At 34.4% G+C, this 22865-nt stretch overlaps 1 protein-coding gene across 4 annotated transcripts in view; it reads right to left on the bottom strand.

The window, feature by feature from the left end:
• Nucleotides 1-22865, bottom strand: part of FAM172A (family with sequence similarity 172 member A) — a 228109-nt gene that overhangs the window by 178805 nt on the left and 26439 nt on the right. For all 4 annotated transcript variants that reach the window (XR_005626147.1, XM_039695666.1, XM_039695664.1 and 1 more), the window contains exons 4-5: nucleotides 21332-21397; nucleotides 12407-12598 (exon numbers count right to left, since the gene is read on the bottom strand). Coding sequence is in view for 3 of the 4 variants with exons in the window: in XM_039695666.1 (XP_039551600.1) it covers nucleotides 12407-12598; nucleotides 21332-21397 (258 nt within the window). In the remaining variant the exon portion in view is untranslated. The remainder of the gene's footprint in view (nucleotides 1-12406; nucleotides 12599-21331; nucleotides 21398-22865) is intronic.

Below are 22865 nucleotides of genomic sequence, written 5' to 3'. Positions count from 1 at the left end.
CATACAACAGCTACATCAAATTAAATCACAAAGCAAGTTATCCTGTATGACATTCGAAACATTACTAGCTTTGAGAAGCAGTCAATACACCTCCTTTATAATATATCACAAATTACTGGGCTCAAAGAGAACAGTAACACGAAACAGTACTATTCCAGTGCTGCAAAATACAATCAGAATTTCCAAAACCACAGAAGTCACATGCAGCTTCCAAACTCAAAAGACATAAGAAATTAACTATTATTTTTCCTCAATGTTCCACTCCTAATATTATCATTTATAAAACTGAAAAGTTACACCTAACTAGACAATTACCTTTCTTTACATACACATGTATATACCTGCATATATATACACATCTAGAGGCACTTGAGAAAGCAATGCTTTTAAACTGAAAAAATGTAAAATTGAGAAAAAAAATTGCTACAGAAGAAGTACTTGCCTACCTGCAAATGTAAAATGATCACACCATAAAACCACTACCATCAGGAAGTAAAATAGAAGTAATGTTGATTACATTTTAAAATAATCTCTCAAAGAGAAACACAAGGACTTGAGAGAGAAATAAGTAACATTTTCAAAATACTAATAACATGGAACTGGTAAGAAGTCAAAGTAGCAAATATTTCTTTTGACTGTCTTGGTATTCATAGAGGATTTTCTGCTGGAATCCTTGTAAAATCCTAAACAACATCCCCCAAAAATTTTTCAATAAATAAGGCTAGAAGAAAGACCTTCAATTCCCCCAGAAAAACATTAAAGCATTTCATATTTAGCTAAGATGGAAGGTATTTGAACAGCTCAGTACTTCCATTACTCTTCTGTCCTGGAATTTTTCATACCTGCATGAAACCATTTTTAGAGAAATAAATTAAATGTACTGAAAATCTCACAAACATATATAGAGAAGGTGGACATACAGTATGGGATGGGGGGGTTAATCTGAGTCAAAAATATCTGGATTGTGTTATTTTAAGAAAGGTTTCAAAATGCAGCAAAAAAGAAACAATCGACTAACACAGTGAATATAAATACAACAAATAAAATGAAAAATGCCAACATTAACAGAAAAGATCAAATTGATTTCATTTTTCTAACACATAATCAAAGATGGCAGTTGTTTGATTCAATGTGAGGTATCACTTAATACATGCTATTTTAAGGAACGTAGTCAAAACTATTTTCAGTATTTGACAATAAGAACACCATAGCATTAAAATGGAATCTCAAAGTCACTTATTTTTATCATCAGCTGGTATCTATCAGTTGAATATTCACACTCAGATAGTCCTAAATTCAGTATAAATATCACTGTTCATGAACCAGGGCTGTCAAGTCTTGAAAATCCTGTATCTGATCTCAGCCATGCGTGATGTGGAAGATGCATATTCCACATGAATAGCTTCTGCACTTCATGGTAAAACCTCCTGTTATCAACATTCAGGAACTCATTCCAGAGGACTCAATCACATTACCCTCAACACTGGAGGAAGAGTTGGGATTCAAAACACAGGCTCAGCTACTGAGGTCAGCAGAAACTCAATCACCTGTGCACTGAAGCACCATGAATATTTTCTGCCCCTATTTTTCAAATGATTTTTAGAAAAAAGAATATTTACTCACAAGCTAAGTATATCTACTCTTAAGGAAAGCTTAAAATGCCAGTGGGTAACACCTAGGAGGAAAACTTTAAAATAAATTATAATATTTAATACAGTCACATTTTTTTAGGATCCTTTTAAGTACTGAAAAGCAAGCAACAGTATAAGACTATTACACTATTAAGCGCAACTCCATGTTTCACAGCTAAAAGGACAATTAAAATCAACAACTACCAAAAAGAAAAAAAAAGGAAAAAATTGAAAAAAACCCTAAGTTGTTTTCTCTCATATACCAGCATATATTTACACTCAAGCTTCATTATCTGTTCTACCCTCCAAAGCAATCTGAAGTCTCACTGCCTTTGTTGTGGCAGAGAGGAGGCTACAATGTAGCACACAATAAAACAGGTTAAGCTATCTGTGCCAATTTCTCCTTCTCCTAAGAGGATTAGCACGGCAATATGCTAGAACAAATGGTGGTGAATACGCAAGATGGTACAGCTGGTCTTCCCCAAAAATAATCATCCAGCTGAATAGCCTCAAAACAGGTTTACACCTTGAATGTTGCTGAGATGAAAGGAAACTAAATTTACAAGCCCAGAATTAAAAAAGAAAATTAACTATAAAAACCTCCTACACCTTGTTTAAAAATTCTAGGTTTATAAAGGCTAACCAACATATAAGGGATTTTCACCATTACATTTTTTTCCATAAAGGAATCACTGAAAACTGAGTAATTCCAATTTCTTAATGACATATTTCACCCTATTATGTCTAATTTCTCTGTTTAACTCTATGCGAAAGCACACATTTTTTTAATACACATGTCTTGTGCAACTCAACTCTTCTCAAGAGGGAAACAAATTGCCTGGCATGGGTAAAAATAAAGCAACACTATTTATTAATTTTGTATAAGTTATCTACCACCCTAGAGATTCCTTGAAGGGGAAGAACACGTCTGAATTTCACCACAGAGTGCCAAAGGCACAAAGTGAGAGAAACTAAACAAGCACATCCTGAAGGGAGAAAAAAATGCCTGAAGCAGTAAATGACCTACTACGTACCTCACTCTCAGGGTTTTTGATGTTATAATTTGTTCATTTTACAGAAAAGAAGACAATTACCCACAGTTTTAGTTTGTTTTAACAGAATTATTAAACTTTTAAAAGTTTTTTGATCAAAAGGGACATACATAATTCCAAAGATCTTTGTATTTTCAAAAGGTTAAAATCCTGTGCTAATCTGCATAACAAAGTCATTGTCATATCTATTTTCTTATTACCTGAAGCAGCAACATGCATTATTAGAACAGTACTAAAGTAGTTAAGCAGAAAGCATATAAATTTTTTATTTGAATTCCAGTGCATTAAAGTTAGTATCTTCCAGCTCAATGCACAGTAAATAAGGGGTAATTTCATTTAAATATGTATTTCATTATATGAATAAGGAGGTGATAATCTCACCATTGAATTGTTAAGTCTTTTAAGTATTGATTCATTTGAAAACTCAACAGAGTATTGTCAATATAGTGTAATATTAAACACATACATATACCATACTTCCACTGACACACTCTTTCCATGGTACATATTATAAAGAATACAATTTACACATTATAATACATTAAGATTGTCTAAGTGACAGTTTAGCCGTGTGTACATATAAAAAGGCAAAAGAAAATTTTAGTATTTGTAAATAGGCAGTAAATATTTTTAAATGATAGCTAACTTCTTTAAAAATATTTCAAAATTGCAATTGTATTTTTGATTCCTGAACTAACATTCTCCTGAATGAGAACAAAAGTGCTAGCTACTGATCTTTTTTCAAAAAGTAAAATTAAGCTAATCACTGAAGATTAGACCAATGAACAATTAATAGCTCACCCCATATTATAGGAGAGGAATCTTAATAAGTAAAGATCATTCCTCTTAAAATTAATGCTTCCAAGAAGTTGATGTGCTGGAGCATGTCCAGACAAGGGCAACAGAGATACAAAAGGATCTGGAGCACAGAGCTGAGGAGCAGCTGAGGGAACTGGGGTGTTTAGCCTGGAGAAAAGGAGGCTCAGGGGAGACCCTGTCAGCGTGTACAATTTCCTGAAAGGAGGGTGTAGCCAAGTGGGGGTTGGTCTCTTGTCCCAGGAAACAAGTGATCAGATGAGAGGATATCGCCTCAAGGTATGCCAGAACCAGTTCAGATTGGACATGGCAAAAAATTTATTCACAGAAAGGTCTGACAACCCCTGGCACAGGCTGTAGAGGATAGTGGTGGAATCATCACTCCTGAAGGCATTTATAAAATGTGTAGTTGTGACATGTAGGAATATGGTAGGCTTGGCAGTGCTGGGTAAGCAGTTGGACTTAGCAATTCCAGAAGTCTTCTTCAATCTTAATGATTTTATGATTTGGTTTATCATGCTGACACTTTCAAAAATCAGTATTTTTGATTTTTGAGAGTGTCAGTATGTCAACACTATCAATGACAATATCACCTGAACAGGAAATGGTGCCAAAAAAACATATGAAAGATATTTGAAAATCTCTATTCCACGATCAGATAAGCACACTTGCATAGTTTATTACGCATGAAAGTAAAGCCCAGCAAAGTGTCCACCCTGAATTGTACCACTCTGTGAAAGCACTGATGCCCCCACCACAGCTTTACTGGATGATCCCAGATTGAAATGAGAGATACATCTGCTTCAGCAAATCAGCTAAAACTAGATGTTACTAGTATGTACTCTACTCAGAGATAACCACGAAGCTATGACACTTCCACAGATCCAAACAGTCTAAATCAAAACAACACTGGATTACAACTACACAATTACAACCACAAATAATTTCTACATTTCCAAGTACAATCATACTAGTATGTATTCACCCATCAATCTTTCAAATGACACACATATAATGAATTTCAAAGAAACAATAAATTGAAAATCTGTAAGAAACAGCAAAAGCCCCACTGCAATTCCAGAGCAATTAGTAAGTCACAGTTCCACAGCCAGATTGCTACAGGCATATTCCCAAAACCACACAGAAATACTTGTACCTTGCTGGACTTGAGACTAGTCTATACTTTCTTGCTAATGTTTTGTAACAAATCTGTACGCAGAATAATGTCTACCAAAAAACCGGGTGGTACAGATCTCATTCCAATGTAACTTACTAGAAAATACAATGCTGTACTTCTCAAAAACAGTGGTTAATGTACTTGCTATAGTCTTGTTTAGTTACTGTTGCAGAGTATTGTCTGTGATTTTATTTCCATTAAGAAAAATAAAAAGTTCAAATAAGTAAATAATTAATAAATGGTAAGAACCTTTTATTCCAAAGCCATTCATGCATTATTCATTGATATTTTGTACAGTATGTATATACTTCACTATGTATGAAAGCACCATTTTTAGTCAGGCTTTGCCTTCCAAAATAGCTGCTTTAATAAAAATGATTATATGAAAAAATATAAATAAAAACTCAATAAATCTCTCCTAAAATCTGAAATTATCGAATGCAATAATTGTAAAATGAGATTAATTTAATTTCAGTGTAAACCTCTTTGTCTCTTTGGAAATTAATGTTCACATATACAGAATGACCATATAATGCTATTTAGACCTAAATTTTAAAATTACTGAATGCATATTACAATTTAAATTTATTTATTAAGGTTCAAAGTTGCCAATGTTTTGTTAGCTAAAATGACTACCTGCAGAATAAATGTGTGTGTAGGTAATGAGAAAGCTAGCAAATCTGAAGTTGTATTTTTATATAGAATTCACTCTCCATTCTTACAGTTATTAGATTACACAGACAGTAAGACTACAAAATTAAAGCACTGTCTTAAGTAGATCACATTACTTCTGAAGCAGATTGATTCTGTAATACTGCACGCATTCAAACAAAAGCTCATAGTTTGAAAAACAGGAAGGAAAATACAGTAAAAGTGCAAACATGACCTATCTCTAATCCTTTCTTTTCAGACCTAGGCTACTCAAGAATCTTCAACTAATTATTCTGTTTTATTGATGGCATTTTTCCCAAGGGAAGTTATTTTAAAAGTTTAACCCCTGAGCAAGTCATGGCTTCTCCTGCCTTTGAAAGTGTCAAGTGCATTGATTTTAACTGCAGGAAGTGTTACCTTCTACCCAGAGAATCTCACCCTGCACAATCTTAAACACTGTTTCTCTCCCAAAATGGCTTTGATTCAGCAATTCAGACCGCTTCAGCTGATATTAAAGGCAGAAGCACCACAGAAAAGGGATCAGCAGTTAAAACGAAATACAAAGAGGAAAAAGCCCAGATCTTGAATATAGTACCACAAAGCTTGAGAGAAAAGCAGATTTGAAAAAGACATCAGAGTGACTAAAAAAAGAACAACATGACAGAAATTAAACAAGATTTTTATGTTCCCCTTCTATGCATTTAAACTCATCTCAACCTCTATTGAAATTCTGATCATACCCAAACCCCAAGGCTTTTGACATACTTTCAAAAATCCACACCTCTTCTTACTCTTTTTTAAGTCTCCAGAGTCACTGTTGGGTATCCAACAAGTTGAATGGGGGGGGAAGGGTCGTGGTGTGGAAAGGAAGAATCCAAATATGCATATGACAAAAAAGGCAATTTCAACTAATTTTAAACTTTTTTCTTAAAATGATGGTGACTATTTTAAATGTTCACTGTGTGTCCTTAACCTAATACTCATCCAATTAAAAAATGGCTGAAATAGTTTGACTGGAGAAAAATGAATTTTCAAGCCACATTTATCCAAGTATCTTGAGCAGTGATTTTCTTAGGTCAGTGACAAAGTACAAGTAAAATAGCACAAGGTGCTACTGGAGACTAAAATACAATAACCAGCAGAATAAAAGAAGACAAAGAAATCTCTCAATATCCTACATCATCAAATTATGTAGCCCAGAAAACTGTAAGAATGTAATATACATAATTAATAAAATAATGGCAAATGTATCTGCAAAAGGATGCACTAAATTCCAAAGAGACTTTCAGAATTGCAAGTGTGGGTTTTTTTTTCCAGTTCAGTCATGACAGGGCCAGAAGGTAATGATACATCTGCCATGATGCAACAAGCAGACCTGTCTTCTGTCAAGAGTTGAAATCATAAAGGAATAAGCTGTCGTTAGCAACCCCTCTCCCAACAGTAGAGCTGTCATCTCATTGTTTTCCTCTGTTGGCATGGGGGCTGGTGTGGGTTTATATACCCTGTCAGCTCAGAATTAGTCTAAGCTTTTAACCTTTTCTTGAATTTCTGACTTAATATTTTAACTCCTATACAGTTTATCACGTATTATTATGCATTTTCTGAACAATTAATATTGCTTTCAACTGTGCAAAGTTTCGTTCTATCTGCTTGCTGACTAGAATTTGAGATATTATTAATCTCTCAAAAAATGTTTTTGAAGTAATTAAATATACTGCTTTTCAAATTTTCTTTCCAGCATATGGTGGATTTAAAACCAATTAGACGTGACTCATTATTTAGTAATACATTGTGATTTGTGTTTGTTTTTAGAAAGATCTCAAAAGATCACCCAAAACCTTTTAAGTTTTCTTAGTATAATTACCACAAAAGCAGGAGTTCTAAACACAGGTTTGCTGTGCTAAAAAGGTCTTTACAAACAACACTAGTTCTGTGGTCTAACAGAATGAATAAGTCTAGTACATATACCACAGTTAGAAAAGCAGCATTTGAAATAAAACAGTATAGCAAATTATTGCCCATTTTAGTGAAAGTTGATGGTTCAGTAATATGTTAGAAAACCCAAAAAAGATTATGATTGCTCTGGCACTGTAACTGACCATTAATAAATAAATTTTAACATCCTTCTACAACAATACACATACAAGACATAAAAGGCACATGAATATTAGTATTCTGTGGCAGAACTAATTGCAGTGAAATGTCAGCTGTTTTTTTTTCCCAGAAAGTGTCATTTGCCCTTATTATTGATACTATGCTAAGCTTGTATAAACTATAAAACCAAAAAGTGTGTTTGTCTAACAAGATACTCTATACTTACAAGTCAGATTGAAAAGTTTTTTAGCAATAATTTTTGTTGGTGTAATTTAAACTTAACATAATTTCTATCCAACAATATGTAAATATCCACTATTGAAACTGACTGATTTTTATGAAGTGGAAAGAGAAAATACAAAAGAGCACATGTTATCATACTAGTTACGAACCATTAAGGCTACTAAATCACATAATATTTACAGTGGGAAAATTTACTGCTGTTACACTGAACGATTTTGCTGTTCCATTCATCTGCCTTACAAAATTAATGACATATTACTGCATGCTGACAAAAGTAATAACCCTCACCAATTCTTAGTAAATATTGCCAACCTGACAGTTTTGTACAAATGAACGACAATATTTTGACCAAAGAGCAAAGACATTGTAAAAAAATTAAGAGCAAGATAAACATAACAGACAACTGAAGCTGAAAACCATGTTTTACCAGTTATTAAGGAAACATTTCCACAGCTAACAACCATCTCATGCAAAGCTTTGGCTTTTTGCTTGTTCATGTAAAGTAAGATTTTTAGGTGCTGCTCTTTTTCTTCTGAAAAACTTGTCCAGGTTCTTTGAAGAACCTATTTTTCACCCATATGTCTAGTATTGATTCTCCTTTAAATAAAAATACAAGTATCTAAGATATCTTAATATCTGAATTTTATACAAGGCAACAATTCTTTGATGGTTTTTAATTTTTCTTTAATAAATAAGTGACAGCTGCGGTGATTGAATTTTATTAGCACCCCTGGGATGCCAGCTATCTTAGGTAACAAATGTACTGAATTTCCAAAGACTCAGAAAACACCCAGTGTTTCCCTGTACTTATGCAGTAAGCTGATATGCTCTTTATTCCCTAGAGGAGAAGTATCAAAGACAGCTGTACTCCCAAACTCTTCACAATGTCCAACCAAGGCAAGCTGAGCTTCTGTTCCTACAATGAACAAATCTCCTCTTTAAGTACAAAAACTTCAGCCTCTCCTTCTCTAACAAAGTGAACAAGGGAGCCCCTCAACAACCATTATTAAAACAGGACTGTAAAACTTTTAATTCTTGACATCCCAAGTATATGGCCTCATCATTAAATTGAAGAATTTGCCTCTGTCTTTCATCGTCTTTTCCTGGCACTACTTCAGTTGTTGAATGCATGGTTAAACAATATCTGATCTGAGAAGACCCTCACTGTACAAACCTGGATGAGCCATTTAGGCAAAATAGATTAGAGATAGATTAAAATTACTCTTTTAATTTACATTTATTTATTTATTTATATAATTTACAATTACTTTTTTATAAAAAGTGGAATCTCTTCAGAGCAGAATTCTCATTATAAATGGAATAGTCACTCCTTCCCAGGGGAGGGACTCGAACTTCAGTCTCTCCTGCACCAGATAACTGCTTCTGTCAAAAATCAGGGTTTCCCACTAGAGAAAGTTCCAACAGAAAATTTATATTTTAACAAAACAGCAAATCTATGCAGTATTTTTGTACTGTATTTACAGGACATTGCCAGTTTCTTTTGTTTTAAATATCTTTTTTAGTAAGCATTTGTTTTAAATATCTTTTTTAGTAAGCATTTGTTTTAATTTAGCATTTGTTACATTCTTACTGATTTTACTAGCATATTTTTATTTTTCATACTTGTTTTTCTAAAATAGATTTTGTCCTACTACATTTTAAATGTATTTACATGTGTTTCTCACATTGGGTACAATTTTGTCCCTTCTTCTTTTCCTACAATCTGTTCTCTATCTAGTTGCTTATTTGTTCTCTTCATATTCGTTCATATTTCAACATTTCATTTAAACTACCAAGTCTGAATTTTCAAATTAACACAATAATGCTATCTCTTCATATAAATCCTTGTCAACTAATCACATTACCTCTTACACAAAAGACTGAAACTCACAATAGGGCTAGATACAAAACATGGAAGGAGAAGCATTACCTACAGGAATTGCAAAGATGAAAAGAAAAACATTTCTAGCTACTTGAATTCTCACCAGGATTTTTCTCTTTGAATCTTTTCTCTGTAATCTGCAGCAGCCCCAAAATACTAGAATTTTAAAATAGAAAATTTTAAGTCCACACATTGCTCCTTTGCTCCATACATGCTTGAGAAGTGGGGTTTCTTAATTCTTTTTTCCTCAAAAATGTTGCAGCAGAGAGAAATAGTTTTTACTCTTCCCTTAACTTCCTGTTTAGAATTATCAGTTCATCCTGCTCAACCCGCTGCTCAATGATAACCCCAGGTGCTGTATCCCTGTTTTCAATTTTTCCAAGAATTGAACTGAGAAGAGAAGCAAAGAGAAAAGCAGTAAAGTTGTGGAGTTTGGCCTACTTAGAGGGTGGTTTTTTTGCTTGTGTGGGTTTTTTGTTTTTGAAAAGCGGGTATTTCTGAATTAGTTCCTGCACATAGGACATTCATGCACTACTTATGTAATTCTCAATTTAAATTTTTTAATCAGAACCTTATCTTCAAGAATTGTTTTAAGCTGGCTGCAATGCCTGTATGTGTTGTTAAGTCACATGAGATCATGGGAGTTTTCAAATCCTACATATCAATATTCACTCCAAATTCACTCCAAAATCTATTAGGAAAAAGAAATCCATGTTCTCATGCTATTTATCATCTAGGTTAGTTATTTTAATTTCATAAGTGATGTAAGTGAGAGGACTGAATACCAGAAAAGGATGCAATTTTTACCATTCTTTTGATCATATGGAGTCCTTACACACAGTCTACCATCATTTCCTGCATTTAGAAATTAATATGAACTGTGCCTGAAGCTGACATGCTATCAGCATGTACTTATATGTATTCGCTTTTTAGTCACAACCAAATAATTCTAAATACTTTCAGTGGGGTCCAACTTCCATAAAATATTGCCTTATCTAACCAGATACACAATCCCAGTACAGTGATTACAGGATACAAAAAACCCAGCAACACAATATTTAAACAACATTTAATGACATAACTGAATTTGATATAACACAACTGAATACAATCTATTCTTCATTTTGCCTGCAAAAAAAATCACTGCAAATAGTATATCCTAAACCTGTAGCACACTTATCAGAATTTTGAGATGCACAAAAAGGGACAGTAGGTTTTACAGTACCTGGAATCACTGAACTAAAGAGAACTACAAATTCAAAAACCCTATTAAGGAAAAGCTCAAAGATAAGAATACAAAGTTTGATGTACCAATGTTATTTAATGATTACATTTTTGTAAAAACATTTTCTCATCCAACAATTGGAACTTTTTCCTGTATTGTTTTGTTAAGCTCAAAATGCAGAGATAAATAATCTGGTTTTAAGTGTAACAGCCATTTGAGAAAAGAGAGGTTTGATCTCTGTCGTACTGGCACAAATCACTGCACACACACACAAAAAAAAAAATAAAAATCCTCCTCAACCAGAAATGACCCTTAAAAATTATCTGCTAAATTAGGGTTAGTATCCCAGTTTGAAATACTCAGTCTCTCATGTTACCCAAGACAGCAGCATCTCTAGGAAAGAACAAAAATGCAAGCATGTAAGCACTGCACAAAACCTGAAGTAGCTACAGCTGTTTGGGTTTCTTGGGAAATGTTTTGGAACCAGCACCAGAAATCCCACACTGGACCTACCGTACACCTGTATTGCACTCAGTAATCCTGAGGTACTTTTTTTTCTGTCTCAATCTAAATCTTGATTTATAATGAACAAAAAACTTTATGTTAGGAAAAGATAAGCCTCACTTTCACAGGGCTAGGTTTCTTTTTCTCACAAAGTATAGTCTGATGCTTTGATAGTGAGTAAAACAAACAAAAAATAACTTAATGGCCTAATGTTTTTATATGTTTTCTTTCTTTGCTTTATTGAAAAGAAGTACCATTTTCAATCCTGAATACTTTAAAGACAGCTGCAAAAATTATCCATCAACTGCAAAAATTAATCACCTAGGAAAATATGTAATAGTAACAATGACAACAATGATATTTAGAGTACAACATTAGCTCAACTTGGCAAATATAACAGAAACAACGAGTGTTAAAAAAGCTCTTCTCATGTTTATTACAGGAAGTTTCCTTTAGGTTGCAGGGTGCACATGATTAATTACTCCTGCAATGTTCCAATGACAAAAATATAACACAAACTGTCCACTGTCTCTCAAACAGATATAACAAAATAGTGTCAACAAAATGTGAATGTCTTCTATTGTCAAATATTGATAAGTAAAACAGAATGAATTGGTATTTAGTGCAAATCTGAAAACGACTGCGCCTTTTAATAATTAATAAATTAATAAATTCAGTACAAGCCAAATAAAAAGATTGTGTGTTATCATGAAAGCCCACGTTACCATCAGATTACAGAGGTCAGTGAGCAATAATATGTATAAATTAAATGAAATATAAAAGAAAATAATCCAAATTGTAACAAATTTCTGTAGTGTCTTCTGCTGCTTCGCATCACCTGCTAAAGGTTCTTGTCATAGTATCTGCCATATTAAACTACATGGTGTGCCCAACACAACAATATGACATGCTAAATTGTATTTTACTGCAAGATGGGAACTTGGTTCCACCAGAAGAATGTTCCAACAAAACAAAAAAGTATTCCCCCCCCACCACAAATACAATGATCACACAGTAACATACAGAATACTGATTAAAAAATTAAAACATCACAGGCTCACAGTTCTTCATGCACAGGCACACATGTGCACATCCACACCACACATCTTGCATCCTTGAACTTTCACTTACCTCAATAGCTCTCTTTATGTACGGTATCTGTGTTCCACTGTCCAGATCTTCATTAATTATGAGTCTCCTAGCCCACTGACCAGCTCTGACAACGCCATTACCATGAATTAGGACCAACAGCTTGTCAGGATTTACTAATGCATCTTCACTCATAAAGATAAAGCTCTTTGGTTCAGTCTCAACTGCATCAACCTGCAATTACAGATAACATACATTTTAATGCAGCAATACAATTCTTTGAAAGAAAACCTTTAGTTAAAAAGTTATCTACCAAATTTATATAAAAAATTCACCATTAAACAACCATTTCAATGCATGTGTGCCCAGGACTAAATAAAAACAAAGCAAAATATGCAATATAACTTTGAAACACATAAACACACCACATTTTAGAACAGCAATCCAAGGGATATTTAAAATTAAAAAAGGGGTAGAAGATGTGCTTAAGCTTTGAAACATAAGTTGTTTACAAAAATTTACAGGAAAGGAAGAAAGTCCATAAATGAGCAATTGGATGCAGCAAAACGGAAAGGAGTAAGTAATTTCTCACCTCTGATATGCCTGAAGCAACAATAAATTCTTACATAATATGAAAAAAACCATCCTGGAGAGTTCCAAATCAGCCACCTTAACATAAATACTCGACAAGCTACATATAGGAACCACTACTGTAAATTTGTTTGTTACAAATTTAACAGGATAGGTCTAATAAAATATAGAAATCCAATTTGGTTCTAAATAATAGCTTCATTAATAGTCCTCCTGTACCAGGGTCAATGCTCAGCTACTTTGCTACAAATATAGCAATTAGCAATAGACCAACAATTAGCTTTGATATACAGCAAACTGCAACCTAATAGCACATTCTGTGCTTAAGAGAATGAACCAGCACTTTTTGTTCAATACAAACTAAAGTTTTTACACATGGTTTAGCAATCCTGTCTCAAAAGAACTGTCCTGATGTAAATACCATAAGGGCAAAACAAATTCTCCTGTCTACCTGTTGTTCTCTTTCTACTATATGAATACACAAAAAAGAAAGAACAAAACAGGCACATCTCCTCCTCCTACTGTACTCCACACCCCTCCACCCTCACAGCCTAACTGTCCAGCTGCTAGGAACACTCTGCAACAGAGAAGAAAAACAGATGTTATGATTCTCATGCTGAGATAGAAGGAATTGGCTACTTGGATTAGTTTTGGTAAGTTTAGTTTAGCTAAACTTACTTTAAGTTAAGTTTAGTATTCTTAACTACCCTTATAATAGGAAAAATTATTTCTGCATGCATCTTCAGACTTTTTAAATATAACTCCTACCAAACATTTTAAAAAAATTAAGTCAATGAGGCTACTTGAACAAAACAAATTTGTAAATGAAAGAATGGTCATGTCTCTCTTCAATATTTGCCATAGCACTGAAGACCTTATTCCCCTGCTCCAAAATAAAGTAACATTTCACAATACTCACCTTCTCTCACATTTTATGCAAAAATAGAAAGTATGATAAACAATATGTTCTATTGAAAAGACTGGGGCTACAGTCAGATCATGCTGCTGCTTCAGAAATAGCAGTACTGACACCTTAAAAGGTGAAACAGATTAGGTAAAAAGTCAGCCAACACTGAACTTCAGATAGTACTTGGCAACATGTAACTGACTTCTACCCACAAACTGAATATTTACAACACTATAATTAGGGAAAAAAATTGTGAATTTGCATTTCAGACTAATGTGCAACTTAGCTGTAGGTTTTAGCACTTACATCACTTATATTACAAGTGCTAAAGTTTATATAGTAGTATGTAGGAAATACCAGCACTTAGTAGTCATATGTACTAGAAGATATAGCTTAGTTCATATTTCTGCAAAAAAGTTAATTTTAAACAGCTAAAAATATGCACCAAAATCATAAAAAATTACTTTTGAGTCTTTTCCCAAAATTAAACACATTTAGAGACTTTGTTGAGATGATTTACCTTCAAACAATTGTAATTTATTAGATTTTGCTTTCACTAAAAAATGCATGTAAATATCACTCATATACACAACCTTCCTTTACTGACAGATCAACATAGAATACCATTTAATGCCAGACACATGGAGGCCAAATAAAATACTTTACAATTATTAGCCACTTGTTCTTCTGGACCTACTCAAGGTCACTGATTTCTGATCACTTAAATCTAAACTAAATAAATACAAGAAAATGGTTTTTAGATTAATTTAACAATTTGATTAAACATTGTTATGTACAGGTGAAAACAATTCCAGTAATCTGTAGCTAGGCATGCCAAACCTATCTAAATTATAATGATAATTTACTGTTTAAAACCAGTCAATTTTCTTTTTCTTGGATTTTTTTCTCAATGCATAATAATTCCTTAAAGTTTATGAATGTAGGCAGCTATGGTGGTATCTCTACATATGAGATTCTTAAGGTTTTCAAACAGTGAACTTACTTTTTCCTTATGATTTCTGTCTCAAATGAGTTTTCACCTAATACAGTCGTACCAATCTATAAAGTATTTCAGCAGCACACTAGTTAGTATTTTGCACAGCTGCTATGAATATATAAAGTAAAATTAAACTACACTTGAAATCTAATCTCATTGTCATCCATACAATTAGCCATTACAACATCAACAATTAGCCATTACTAGCCCAAGATTTACGAGAGCTGACAGGGTTCCAGGAGTCTTTTATTCAATATACCAGAGGTTTATAAGATTGAATGTTAAAAAAGGAAGAAAATACACAATTACTTTTCTTACTATTTTTCTTACTAAGTATTTTTCTTATTTCAGTTGAGAAACACGACAAAAATTATGAGCCTTCAGCCTACAAAGTAGGTATAAACTGTAACTGGAGGAAGAACATGGCAAATAAATGGAATTGAAACTGATAAGACTCAAAAAAGATTGTGAGAATTGTGAGCAGCTGGTAGAGAGAAAAATCTGCTCATTTGCTTCCCAAGATGAAAAGTCATCTTCTACGTGTTTCAACATAAACTTCACTAATTTACTTTACAGTCTTCACAGTATTGAGAATCCTGATTTAGAATTTTTAAATAAAAAATGTAAAACTGAGAACTGCTGATCAATATTACAGGCAACTAATCAACATTTGACTACTACCACAACTAACTCAACAAACCTAAAATCTGTGGAAATTTTACAAGCAAGTATTAACTTCAGTTAAGCAACAAAACTGGCAAAACGAATGTGAATTTGAAATAACAGACCACTGTTTCTCAAAGAAAGGTAATTCTTCTATGAATTTTTACCCACTGAAGTGAAAGAGGAAAGCACTGATAACTGAGAAGATTCTGCAAAGTGAGACATTTCAGTGCCACTGACAACTAAACACGTGTCCTGGTTTCAGCCAGGATAGAGTTAATTTCTTCTCAGTAGCTGATACAGTGCAGTGTTTTGGCTTCAGAACAAGAACGGTATTGATAAAACCCAGGTATAACACTGATATTTTGGTTTTTTGCTAAGTTGTGTTTATCTAAAGTCAAGGACTTCCCTTTCCTTGTTTCACACTCTGCCAGTGAAAAGTATACAAAATAAACCTGGAGGGGGCATGGCTGGGACAGGTGCCCTGAACTGGCAAAGGAATATTCCACCCCAGAATATCATGCCCAGGATATAAATTGGGGGGAGTTACCCAGAAGCATGCCCAACCTGGTTCAGGAATCAAGAGTCTGGCATCTGGCATTGCACATCACTTGTTTTTTGTGTTATTACTATCATTTACCATTATCACTGTATTTTACTTCACTTTAGGTTATTAAACTGTTTTTATCTCAGCTAACAAGTTTTACTTTGATTCGCCTCCCCATTCCACTGGTGTTTGGGGAGGTAAAAACAGGGTTGAGCAAGCAGCTACATGGTGTTTAATTTCCAGCCGGGTTTAAAACCACTGCAACATGTTACTAATTATTTAAACTTCCATCTGGGGCTTCCCCAGAAGCTGTCAAAGATACAGTTAATTTAGAAGCACACTCTATTTGTCCTCAACAGCTAAAGAAGAGCAAAGATCAATCCCTGATTATGCCACTAGAACTAGAGAAATATAAATACTTAATCTGGCTAAAAAAATTGCAGTCTTCCTTTTACTCCTATCATAACCTCCATAACCTCCAATGGAGGGCAAAATGAAACTTTAGAAGGAACAACTGAATGGCCTCTCCCTAAATATGAGACTCTTTATTAAAATGTTCAAGTCCAGTAGTACATGTTGAACGTTATTATAAATACAATGCTTTACAGTAACAATAATTCAACGTGGGTCTTGGCCTCCCTGTGTAGGAAAATATGTTCAGAATCATTTAGTTGAAGATGCTGGCATAATACAATAATGATCTGCCAACTGGTCTTACTTTCATATCTAAAAAAAAAATTAATTAATTTTTTTATCCCAAACTGAAGCTGCCACCTAAGAAAGCAAAACAAAGACAGCAAGTTGGATTTTACACACAAGGTTGAAACTAAGGAAGATAAAATGCCATCATGCTAAACCTTTGAAGCACAGCATTTCCATTCCCTACTAAAATTATGCAGAAAAAAAGCACACTCCACCTAACACAGTACCAAAACACATTTCAAATATTCAAAAAATCACAGCACTGCCAGCTTCATTATCAGCTGACAGAAAAGGGAAAGCCAATACAACCCTCTGATCATCTGTGACGAAGTTAAAAGAAGAAAGGTTTTGTACTCATCTGTAAAATATGCACATAAAAAGGTTGTGTATATATATGTGTGTGTATATATAAAAACACATATGAGTCAGACCAAGGTCCAGGGTCCTGTTTCTGGATGGGGAGATTGCACAGGGGAACAGTAAAAACAGAGTGGTTACAGAGTGATTCTTGCCTGGCTTTGACAGCCAGTAACTTTGGAACCTTGCAAATCACAGTTTATATGCAAGCATGTAAAATAGTTCAAGGCACCTATCCCACCTTAATATTGTCAAATGGTTTTTTTGACTGCATTTATACTGCTCTTCTTGGGAGTATTCTGTGGCAATGAGTTCCACAATATAATTGGGACATATATGAAATAATACTGTCTCTTTCAGTACAGATCTCCTGCCTGATGATTTAAACTTGATGCCCCTTAGGTTCTCTATTATGAAAAAGGCAAAACCCCATTTCCTATTCATCTTCTCTTCACCTTTCATGATTTTATAGATTTGTCATATTCCTTCCTCAGCCATCTATTTTCCAAGCTGAAGAATCTTTGTTTAATCTTTCTTTGTCTGAAAAGAATTTCATGCCTGTGATCATCCTTGCAACCCTCCTCTGTACTTCTTTTTAATTCTTCATATCCTTTTTGATATGGTCTCCAGACTTCATGCAGTGTTTAACATGAGGACCCACATAATGAGTGAATGACGATGTTTTTCTGTTTTGTTCTCAATACCTCGTAATTCCTAACATCCTATTTGCTTTGAGGATTTTTGTCTGCCATTGAGCACTCACTGATGTTCTCAGAGAACTACTCACAATCACTCCAAGCTCTTTCCTGAGTTGTAATAGATCATTTAGAGGCCGCTGTTGTGTTTACAGAGCGAGTTATCTTCTCCATAATTTCATATTTACCAGAACTGAATCTCCTGTCATTTAATCAGCCAGTTATTCAGCATCAATAAATAATTTCCCAAGTCATCATAATCAGCTTTAGATTTAACTATCCCAAATAATTTTAGAAAAAAAAAGAAAAAGAGAAGTTTGTTAGCTTGTATTAATTCATTTTTTCCTTTTGCTTATAGCTATGTCAGTCCTTAACAGCATTTCACAGGTAACAGTTTATTTCATGCGTAAAATGCAAACAACTTTCTCCCCTTCTAACCAATTAACTCTTAAGGGGTCTACTTTCTCCTGTGCTTTTTAAAAATATTTAAGTTTGTTGATAGTTCACTGGAAATATCTGTACACTTTTATTGACAAGATTTTTCTTCTTCATGCGATCTCTGACTACTGCAGTGAATTCTGGATTTTTTATAAAGAAACTTGCACTAATTTCCCCCTATTTTCTATTATTATTACTATTATTATTATTGTTGTTGTCGTTGTTGTGGTGGTGGTGGTGGTGTTATTAGCTGATTTTGGCAGGAAGTTAAATTCAAATTGGTTGTTCTGCAGCTTCATGTTTGACTTCATATAGAACCCTAGGTTTTAAAAAAATCTCATCCTGGAATTTGTTTATTGTACAATATATTAACTTGTCCTTGGGTCTCTACTGATGTGACAAATTTCAAACAGTTGCTCCGAATCATATCCTATTTAGAAAAAAAAAGTGTGTGGAAACTGGACCAGTAGTATTGGAATTAATTATGTCAGTTTTTCTTATTTGACCTTGATGTTAATTTTAGCAGCAGTTCATCGACTGCCTTATCAGCTCTCTTTTATTATTGGCCTTTACAACTCTAACAAGCTTCTCAAATTTGGCCTTTCTGAACTTCCAGTGATTTTACACGTAATTTACCAACATTTATACCCTCTTCTAGTCTAATCCTAAAAGCTGTTTTATTACTTTTATTAGTTGCCTTTACTAGTTTCAGCTAGATGGTTTTGTGTCTTTATTTGGGAGTCTGTCAGTGGTGCTTTAAACCTAGCTTTTACACAGCTTTAATTTTTCAATTTTGTTTATGCCTTCATAAACTATTCTTGACTGTGGTGAGGGCTGGCTACACATAACAGCCATTCCTGAAGAATGGTGTTCGTATCTCATGTGAATTTTTCCACAATGCTCACAATTACACACCCATGTATTTTGTGCTTTCTTATTTTGCTCCAAAACGCACTTAAATTATGACACTTCAAAGAAGTTGAAAGCAATACATTTGAGAATAGCTTATATGTATTACTGAACAACTGTACCCATTGTCACTACACAATTTCTAAATACAAGTAAAGAAATTAATCCAAAAGTGGGAACTAGCCAGGACCATTCGTCTTCCAAGCCAAGAAACCCGAACCTTAGAGCCAGGCAGATGAATCACCACAGGTGTGACATAGGTGATGGAGGTGCTGTAGCACTTATCCCGAGTTTCTTCATCTTCATGCTTGGGAGCTAACTGATCAACTTTAGTACTGCTCTACGTATATGCATATTCTTCATATTCTTTTTTGGGAATCAAAGAAAGTCCTATAGCCTTAAAATCCGGGTACTTTGAACTTTATAAAAGACAGCTTCATGGTTTCACAGACGAAGTGTGACGTGGCTGGAGAAGTCTTTTGATACATTATCTTTCAGGAAGTACTTTTTGGACCAAAACTTCAGCAAGAAAGAAAATTAGCCAAAAAGCTGGAGATTGTAACTAGCACTGCACCAGGCAGACTGTCATGATGAACCCAAGCCTATGTCTGTCTACACAGAAAAATCTGAAATGGGGAAATGGTACTCAGTCTTGGCTCGCAGGGCATTGGCACAAGCACCAGGCTGGGAGTATTGCCTTCGATTTCTCTGTGGGCTTTCTCTGAGGGCTCAGCTCCTTCTGCCATGACCATGAAACGCTGAAAAAGCCCTTCTAGGAAATCATAAGTAGTTTGGTCAGGTCATCAAAATATTCCCTAGGCAACATTCATGGAATGGAAATGGGAATAATGAAAAGTTACAGAACTGTTAAGGCAAAAGACCTTTTCCTTCCATAGCCTAAACAGGTTTTCCATGACTGAATATGAAGTTTCCTCTGAGAATGACAGCAATTCAAAATATTTCAAAGAGCATAGGAATTACCCTTCATAATGATGGAAAATCTCCAGAGTGCTGCCACACTCCAGTCTCCCCCGTACAGTCCAATAGAGAATATAAAAATACCTGAACATCATCATACCACATCACATATATTTATAAACACTCTGATATTTGGGGGAGCACTTCATCTTTTCCAAGGGTTGATCAAGTATTTTCACTAAGCAACAAAAGCACATCATATTTCATACATATTAAAAATTACTAAAAAAAGCATTTTTAAAAAATTACTTGGAGTATTTTACTGATACTGAACGTCAGTGTAGTCTGCTGCCTGCAAAGACATTTCTGTTCTCTACATCCAGCTGTAGACATCTCAAAATACCCACAAATACTTTTCAGAAAGATTATAGTGCTCCTATTAAAAGCACCACATTTTGAAAATTCTGTTATCTGGAAAGGTAAGTGAATATAAACAAGGCCAAACTTTCTCAGAAGAAAGAGGTTCTCATTTATTTAAATAGCTACAAGGAACAGAATGCCCAGGATAGGCCCAAGTGACTCAAAAACAGCAACTCAAAAACAGAACTGTACGTTATCCCCACACATACTGGGTTCCCCCCAGAAAACAAGTTTCCAAAGGAACCAAGCCCAATCGAACTTCCCCTTTTGATAGCCCACTTCGAGTGCAGGATTGGTGGATTTTGGATCCGCGTGGTGAATGGTCCGTTTCCAGGCTTCTCATTGGTCTTTAACGCCGTTCATTCTGGACCAATCATTTCTGCAGGGCGTTGAATGATAGATCAGATCTTCCATCCAATCTTCTTCAACCTCGCTCTGCCCCACCGGACTGCCCCTACACCAAACCCTGGACCCTTCCTCCAGAACATTCTAACAACTCTAACTCTTAACATAACACAATTAATACAATATAACTGAACTCTAATTTAACATAACTTAACTTTTACTTATAAGAAAGGTTCAATTGGAGAAATCAAACATGAGAAGTGAGGCATGCATCTCCAGATGCATACACACGCCAAATGCAAAGACAGTGAGACATGCATCTCCAGATGCATACAGATGCCAAATGCAAAGACAGTGTCCTGAAACAATGCCCTGCACAGAGCCCTGGCACACCTTGCCTTTATATGAATATAGAATCACAGGATATGCTGCGTACTTATTCAAAAAACAATGCCCTTGGAAATGCCCTTATACTTACTGGAAGAGTTACTTTCTTCAAGTGGCACTCGTTCTGCAGTAGTTCATAAATGTATTTAGTAATAATCTGGAAGACAAGAAAAAAATAGTAATGCCACCAGATACTACAACACATACAATAATGACATATGCAGGCAGACAACTTAAAGGCTAATTGGTTAAACTTCTAAGTAATTGTATGTTTTGCAACTTTCCTGAATCCTCTACTGTGTAACTAATTCTAGAACTTGGAGCTTTAGACAAAATTCTCTCTGTTTCACAGAAAAGACTTCTTGCCAGTACAATGGGAGGGTAACAGTACCTGTGAATCCATCATGCACTACTGTGTGCATAATTAGATGAACAACCTCAAAACTAAGGTTTATAACCAATTAATATATACTCAGGAGGTAGAAGAAAGGCTACTATTGTAAAGAAATACTTTTAAAGCATTTTGTCTACAAGCAGATTTCTGGAATTCTTTCACCTCCCAGTTCACTTCATGAGAGCAGATTTGTAGCCACCCGCAGCTAAGTTACCTTGCCATTTCTACTCACTGAACAGGGGAGGTATGGGTCAAAGATTGCTAACTAGAAGAAAACACCATACAGATTGCCCTCTGTTGGGGGAGTTTATGTCTGTTTTCCTCTTATAGGAATAAAATTGACATTTCAATACTGAAACCAAAGATATCATTTCAGAAAGCAACAAAATGAAAAAAGAAAAAAAAAACAGAAACCAAACAAAACACCAAAAACAGCCCACAAACAAAAAAACCCCAAACAAACAAAAACAATATAAAAACCCAAACAAAACCATAAAAAACACAGGAAAACAAAAAAAAATACAAAACCCACAAACTGCACAAAAATCAACCTTGTTGCAATAAAAGACTTCCCCTCTTAAATGTAATAAAGTTGTTCATGTTTCAAATTCTTGTCTCCTATCTAGGGACATTTTTTTTCTGCCCTTACATATTCTAAGAAAAATGGAGATGCAGATTAAATAATTTCTGACTATAATTAATTTGGGAATTAAACTGAGGAACAAATAGGCACTTCATCCATTTGAGGCTGTAAAAATGGGGTGGACGTTACTGACTGGATTTCAATGGCTATAAGAGTCTGAAAAAAAAAAAAAGGAAATTAAAGAGGTAAAATATAGGACTCATTTTAAGAGGCTGAAATGGTGCTTACCTTCTCTCTAAAGCTCAGGGAATGGTATTTAAATTCCAGTCAGGACAAGATCTAAGTCTCAGAATATTACTCCAAGAATATCTGGGTACAAACCCAGAAAGTATTCTTCAGATTAACACCTCAAGGCCACAATTACATCTATCTGAACCCACAGTATATTAAGCCCCAACAGAAACATCGCTGTTACAAAGGTCTCAAGTGATGGCATCTTAACTAAACACTATCATCCAAGCAAGCAGGAGCCAGGGTGTCATAAATTCAAATTTAGTTTTCCAAATGCACAATTAAAAAAATGAAGTCCAAAATTTTTTATTATGTAAATGTGAGGAAACACAATATGCAAATGTTTGGAACATATAT

The sequence above is a fragment of the Passer montanus genome, unplaced genomic scaffold (assembly GCF_014805655.1).
Source record: "Passer montanus isolate IOZ18808 unplaced genomic scaffold, ASM1480565v1 scaffold91, whole genome shotgun sequence".
Taxonomy (NCBI): domain Eukaryota; kingdom Metazoa; phylum Chordata; class Aves; order Passeriformes; family Passeridae; genus Passer; species Passer montanus.
This window is presented reverse-complemented; position numbering and strand designations above follow the sequence as displayed.